We start from the raw sequence: 6,682 nt of genomic DNA on the forward strand, positions 1-6,682 counted from the left end.
AGGTGGAGCCGGCACACGCAAACTTACAAGTAATTCTCAATAAGAAGGTGCAATTAGTGTCGCCGGCGGTTTTGGGCGCGATTTATCAGATTCCAGAAAATCATGGTATTAAAGCTTTGTAAACTAACCAAATGTATTTAAATATGTTGTATTCCCCTTGCATAAGTGTTGTTTAATTGTTTTCCGCAATGTTCAATTAACACATTTTACGAAATGTTCGTTACTTTTTGCCTTATGTTAATAAAAAGCTTTATAAACCAAACTTTGAACCATTGGTTTCACAGTTACATGCCAACCACTCATTTATGTTACATTTGTATTTTTTCTCGCGAATGTAGTGAGATATATAGAGTTCAAGTTTGGAACTTTCACCATTTAGATAATTAAAATCCTTTTCACATTTTACAACAGAAACGGCGTTGTATTTAGCTGCAAAAATAATGCGTTATTTCAATTACATTTTATGTCAAACATACGCTCAAGGCATTATCTGCTTAAAGACTATGTTTTAGCTTGTATTTAACCGTAACAAATCAAATTTAAACATATTTTAAAAAAGAGAGTGTCATGTAACGAACATTCTATAATGAAATATTGATTATCATGGTCACTTGTTTCCGATCCTTAAATTGAGGTAACACAATGTTGTCTTGATGTGTTTATTGTTATTTTCTTGTTGACAAAGTTTCAAAGTTATAAATTCTTGATATAATAAAATTATAAGAACATATTTGAAATTTAGTTATTTGCTCCGCCGATTTGCACCTGCTTATTGAGAATTACTGACTATGCTATCTTAAAGTGTTCATGTCAATAACAGACAAAAGTATGAATAGATTGCTAAAAAATAAGCCACTTTATTCTTAAACTAGATAATAAATATCGGGGAAGACACCTAGACACCAAACATTTTAGACCACATATCGTTCTATTTTGGGGAGAGAAAATACGTTCAAAGTTGCATCCCGACGTTGCGCCCCTTCTAATGCAATTTTTTGGAGTCGCCTCTTCATTTGAATCTTAGATAACCATTTAGGAATCGTTCATAAATGTTTAAATTATAGAGACATGAAAAATAGTTGGATGTTTAGTTTACAGATTTTACGTTTTATGTTAAAACACCATATAAATCCAATCATGATGTTCTTCATTTACAAAATACACTGTAAGAAACTGTTAACTGATACAGGAAAACTTATTTAAAACAAACATTTACATAGAACCGCTTTTTAATATGATAAAGACCAAAAAATAAATGTTTGATAAATGTAACAATTAAATTTACACAGCTACAAGAGACTTAAGGAAATAAAAAAATGTACGGGGAGTTCTAATAGAAAATTTGAAAATGAAATCCACTTCGGACTTTCCTGAAAAAGTGATGATTGTTGAAGAACTCTTTTTTTGCTAAGATTGTAGTACAGTATTTTAACTTGCAACATTGTACGAGCTGTGTTATGGCTCCATAATGAAGATTGATATGTGAGCACTTGCTTCTCTAATTTTGTATTTGCATGTTACAAGTTTAGAACATGTTTTATGAAATAATAGTTTAAACACTGCCAAACAGTCCTGTTGGTTGTTTAATGTAAAGTTCATTTGTAGCATGTATCAGAAATGAATTGTTTAATATAACAGTATTCTATGTATGTCTGTAAATGGAATGAAATAGTGAAATTTCATATAGTTCTTAAAGTATCAGTATATAATTAATCATAATGTTGAATGTACTATGACAAGTTCTATTATTATGTTTAAGGGTTAATTGTGTCATGATTCCTATTAAATACAAAAACCTGTATTAATCTACATAATACTATCAGTTCTATAATATGCATTTCAAATTAAAACAACTCCCTAAGTGAAACAATGTGAAAATAATAATATTATTTTTCTTATCAATCTATTAAACATAATCAGGAAGCCACAAATATCGCCGCGTCTAAATGAAAATTATACTGAAACTTTACACATGTGAGAATAACGAAAATTAGTAAAACTTGTGCGCACACATTTCGAGTCATCTAGTTATGTCTCTTACTTCAGTAATATAAGCTTTATTCTCAGAATGTTTTATAAGTTAAATTTATGATAAACCAGTCATACATTAGAGCATAGGTTCATTAGCTTCGTTAAGATTATACGCATGCAAATATGTTTAAACACTAAAACATTTATACAACCCCATTCTACATCGTGTGCTCCGTTTTAGCTATTAATTTTAAACACAAACATCTTTTAAAAAATCCATTACGCATAGTATTTTTGCAGTATCTTTAAAAGAGTAGCTTTATTTTCATAATCACGAACTAGAATGAAATAAAAGTTAAAACTTTAAAAGTGTGATTCACCTGTCAAATATTACTTGACGCATGATTGAACATATTATTCATCGTATTTTGTTAACTTATTTTATTTTTCCACATCTAGTTTGACTTTGTATAATAAAATAAAAGTGTGGATATTAAAAAATAGTCTAAATATTAAAACATACTTACGGTCATATGCTGTTCGTCCATTGTCGGTATTCAGTGTTGAAGTACCGTATCTTTCATGTTCTCATTGTAAATATCTGTAAATTAGAAAATTGTTTGTGATAATCCCAAAAATAGAATTGGTAGTCCGTAGCTATATGTATATTCACATAATTATTGGTCAAACCTCTTACAAGATTTGCAGTAAATATCTTTGAGCCATGAGAAACCAAATGCATTTAAGTGTTTACTCACCCGTTGTTCTCTTGCAGTAATATTTGATATTTGCCAAAGTTTCATTTATTTTTTAACAGACTGCGAAGCTCCTAAACCCCTTCCACATACCCATAAAAAACTAAACGGAACAAAATATCTTTCTGTGGTTGTGTATACATGCTTATCCGGATACACATTTTATGGAAACAATGCTAGTCAATGCATGGCTAATGCATCATGGAGTTTCGTGGATGCTAACTGTACGATAAAAGGTAAACTGCACAAACATCACTCATTACTATAATACAGATAAACTATGTTGGTAAATATCGGGCGACCGTTGACCGGCGATCGTAAATGATTCACTACTTTTTCTGTAAATAGAAACAATGGAAAATACCGTTTTTTACAACAAATATATATTTGAAAAGTTTTAATAGTAATATTATTATTATTTGATTCGCTTTCCGTTATCAAGTGCTGAGTTCTAAAGCAATGAAAACTTCAGAAACGAGCAATGAAAAAATAAAACCCAGATCTTATTTTAAAGCACATGAATAAATTATAGTCCTAACAATCATTAAACAAGAGACAACATACATTATAACAATTCATAGCTATTAAAATATCGCCATGTACATTGCATTCATGCTGTTGTTATACCGCTCAGACTGTGGCGAAGGGGCTTCATCAGCCAACGCCAACATCTCTTATCCGAACGGTACGGTGTTCGAGTCGACAGCGCAAGTAAGCTGCATAGACGGATACCGAATAAATGGTACCATTGGTAACGGCAACGACACAGAGACTTTAACTTGTAAAGAGGATGGGGAATGGTCGCAAGCTCATGGTTGTGTCAAGAAAGGTTGGTTCCAGTCTTTCTATTGATAATTGTTTGAATCTTTCTGAAGATTACTTCTTCGTTGCGCTTAAACATATCGTAATCTACTTATAACGTTTTTGCAAACACCCCAATTAGTTAACATTTGAAATATATTATTTTTTACTTGTTTCTAAAGTGATTATTTATTTGCATTTTTTGAATAATCCATGTATCATCGATCACTATCGTGTACCATTATATCGAAAAATAAAATTTTGCATCAGCTGTTAGGAATACATTTTATTTTAAAACCTATCATTGTTCTTGAAACAAATATTTTAGATTGTGAAATGAAAGTAAGCGCACAAAATGCTGACGTCAAGTACCCAAATGGTTCGCGTTTTGAGGACAATGCGGAAATCAAATGCAAACAAGGATATAGAGTAAAGGGCAGTGAAAATAACACAAAGCTGTTTGAATACATACATTGCCAGTCTTCCGGCAATTGGTCGTGGAGTAACGGATGCGAAAGGAAAAGTACGTTGTACCAGTCATACACATATTTTATTTCAATTATATAATATGTAAAGTAGTTTTCGAGAGATATTTAAATTTATTTATTCAGTAAGGACGAAAGAAAAGTCAAGTGTACCAGTACATATATTGTTTTCAAGAATATATGTAAAGTAGATTTCTGCGATGTTTAAATATGTTTGTTAAGTATAAGCTGCAATCTATCGGATGTAAACTTATTTCTTTGCACAACAGATTGTTCCGCGAATGAGCATTCGGCCAATGCATCAGTTACGTATGGGAATGATACGCTTTATGAAGCAATTGCATTTGTAAATTGTACTGATGGATACAGAATTATCGAACACAATGATAATAATATTGTGTCAGAAGAAATTCAATGTCAACATATGGGGTTATGGAATAGCTCCAGTGGCTGCGAAAGAAAAGGTATTGCTGAAGCTTAGAATGTTGAACTTATCACGTTGATTTTACGAATTTATCTTTCAAACGTATGTGATTGTGGTGATCTGTGGTTCCTAAATAAACAATCCAATTGAAACGAATTCTCAAGCATAAGATCTTCAAACCTGTAATGTTACTTACTAAATTGTTCCCATAGATGGGCACGAAATTGTAATACTAATGTTGAGCATTATTAGACATCTTTGGCGTACTATGAACACAATAGGTGAACATCACACTGAACAAAATACATGGGCGTGTATCAAAACAAGTTTCAAATTTCCAACATATCATCTTCATCATCGTTGTCGTCGATACTGTTCATAGAATGTCGAAAAAGTACATGAAAGGCAAAAATGAATTTACAATATGATCGAATGCTTAAATTTAAACAGTTTCTCAAGCACAATTCTATTTTAAATGTTTTTTATTCAACAAAGTTGGTAATTAATAATTTTAGACTGCAGTAACGAAACGCATGCAGTCAATGCTACAGTGGCGTTTACGCATGGTACTTTGTTTGATTCTGTCGCTTATGTCAGCTGCATTCCGGGACACAAGATACATGGAACTAAAGGGAATGACAACACTACAACCACCATCCGTTGTATGAAAACCGGGACCTGGTCAGGGGCCCCTGTGTGCGTTAGGAAAGGTAATACGATGATGATGATAAGATAGTTGTACTTCACAGTTGAATATCAAGCACTCATATTCATACCTTCAATACTTTACACAAAGAAAAATGAGTTCATTTTCCAGCTTGACTGTCGCCAAACCAAAAACACGAATCATTTGAGCATTGCTTATTTGTTCGCACGATTACTATTCAGCAATAAAAATGTTTCATATTGACCAGTTCCCAAGCACTGCTTGCTATAAGAATAACATTATAGTTTTATATTTTTAAAGATACCCTTAACTAACTTCTTTTATCACTTTATATTAGACAGACGAACACAATTTATATTACAAACATGATACGTAACACAAATAAATGGCGCAAATAAAACATGCTTTATGCAGAATTTTTCAGTGATTGCAAGGAATTCTTTTTATTTATTCTTTATATTTGTAATTTGTAGATTGTGGTGGTAACATAAAAACACTTAATGCTAGCATTACCTTTGGAGATACCCACTACAATGAGAACGCGACAGTTTCCTGTGATAAAGGGTATAAAGTCATTGGGACATTTGGGAACAATGTTATTGAGGAAACAATTACTTGCCACCTTAATGGCTATTGGGCAAACCCGAGCGGATGTGTAAAGAAAGGTAATATGGTTTGTGATTACGATCGCCGATTTAGGGCTCCATTTAATTTTATTTTTGAACGCATTCCACTCGTTTTTTGATCATAGGAAACATATCCAGTTGTTTGTATGCTTATGTTATTCTAGTTAATATGAATACTATATTTGTCTAGGTGTACCTTCATACCATCAAGTATACTAATCTATCCAGTATATTGTAAGGGTCTTTTGTGTTCTATTGAATATAAGTCATGCTATGTTTTCGTTCACTTCGTAGATTGTGGTAAGAACATATCGGTGGAAAATGCGGAAAATATTACTTTCCAACACTTGACATTGTATCAATATAATGCAACCGTCACCTGCAAGCACGGTTACCGTTTGAAGGGTAAAAACAATAATAATTTAACGTCGGAAGTTATTCAATGTGTGGACTCTGGCTTTTGGACGTCGCCAAGCGGTTGCGAAAAGAAAGGTGATCATCTTTATTTGAAAAGAAAGGATTATTTTAATAAAACGCTTAGATTAAGCAAGTCATAAAATTATTGAACATCCGAAATTTATGTGTACTGCGAAACTTTTTAAATGGTTTGTTAACAATACTATTTAGTTCAAATACTAGTATATCACTTATCAATGTTTGTTATTCCATTGTGTATTCAAGACTGTGGTGACAACCCGCCTACTTCCAGTAACAGTACAAGGCAATATAATTCTACAACGTACGGGAGTAAGGCTATTTTCAAGTGTGACAGTGGATATCACACCGGGAACAACACAACTCTTACCTGTAATAGTTTCGGACATTGGGACACACCCGCACCAGTTTGTACAGGTAGGTGGAATATACAACCTTGCTACTTATTTTAAGAATTATAGTTTTTTTAGACATCATTGAAATATACATATCAAACAGTAGGAATGCTTAATATCTGT

The 6,682-nt window shown here is 32.3% G+C and overlaps 1 protein-coding gene across 1 annotated transcript; it reads left to right on the plus strand.

Annotated features, from left to right (window-relative positions):
* The first annotated feature begins 4,434 nt into the window (after positions 1 to 4,434).
* LOC128236704 (sushi, von Willebrand factor type A, EGF and pentraxin domain-containing protein 1-like) lies at positions 4,435 to 5,948 on the plus strand. Its single transcript, XM_052951775.1, has 4 exons — positions 4,435 to 4,476; positions 4,952 to 5,146; positions 5,577 to 5,768; positions 5,920 to 5,948. Exons 1-4 carry the CDS (start codon positions 4,437 to 4,439, stop codon positions 5,946 to 5,948), a joined length of 456 nt encoding a protein of 151 aa, XP_052807735.1. The 5' UTR covers positions 4,435 to 4,436.
* The last annotated feature ends 734 nt before the right edge of the window (positions 5,949 to 6,682 follow it).

The sequence above is a fragment of the Mya arenaria genome, chromosome 6, assembly GCF_026914265.1.
Source record: "Mya arenaria isolate MELC-2E11 chromosome 6, ASM2691426v1".
Classification (NCBI taxonomy): Eukaryota; Metazoa; Mollusca; class Bivalvia; order Myida; family Myidae; genus Mya; species Mya arenaria.

Bases quoted from the DNA above. Each gene is read 5' to 3' on its own strand.
- LOC128236704 (XM_052951775.1), top strand. From the start codon at position 4,437: ATGGGGTTATGGAATAGCTCCAGTGGCTGCGAAAGAAAAG. The intron at 4,477-4,951 runs GTATTGCTGAAG...TAATAATTTTAG, and splicing joins CAGTGGCTGCGAAAGAAAAG to ACTGCAGTAACGAAACGCAT. The intron at 5,147-5,576 runs GTAATACGATGA...TGTAATTTGTAG, and splicing joins CCCTGTGTGCGTTAGGAAAG to ATTGTGGTGGTAACATAAAA.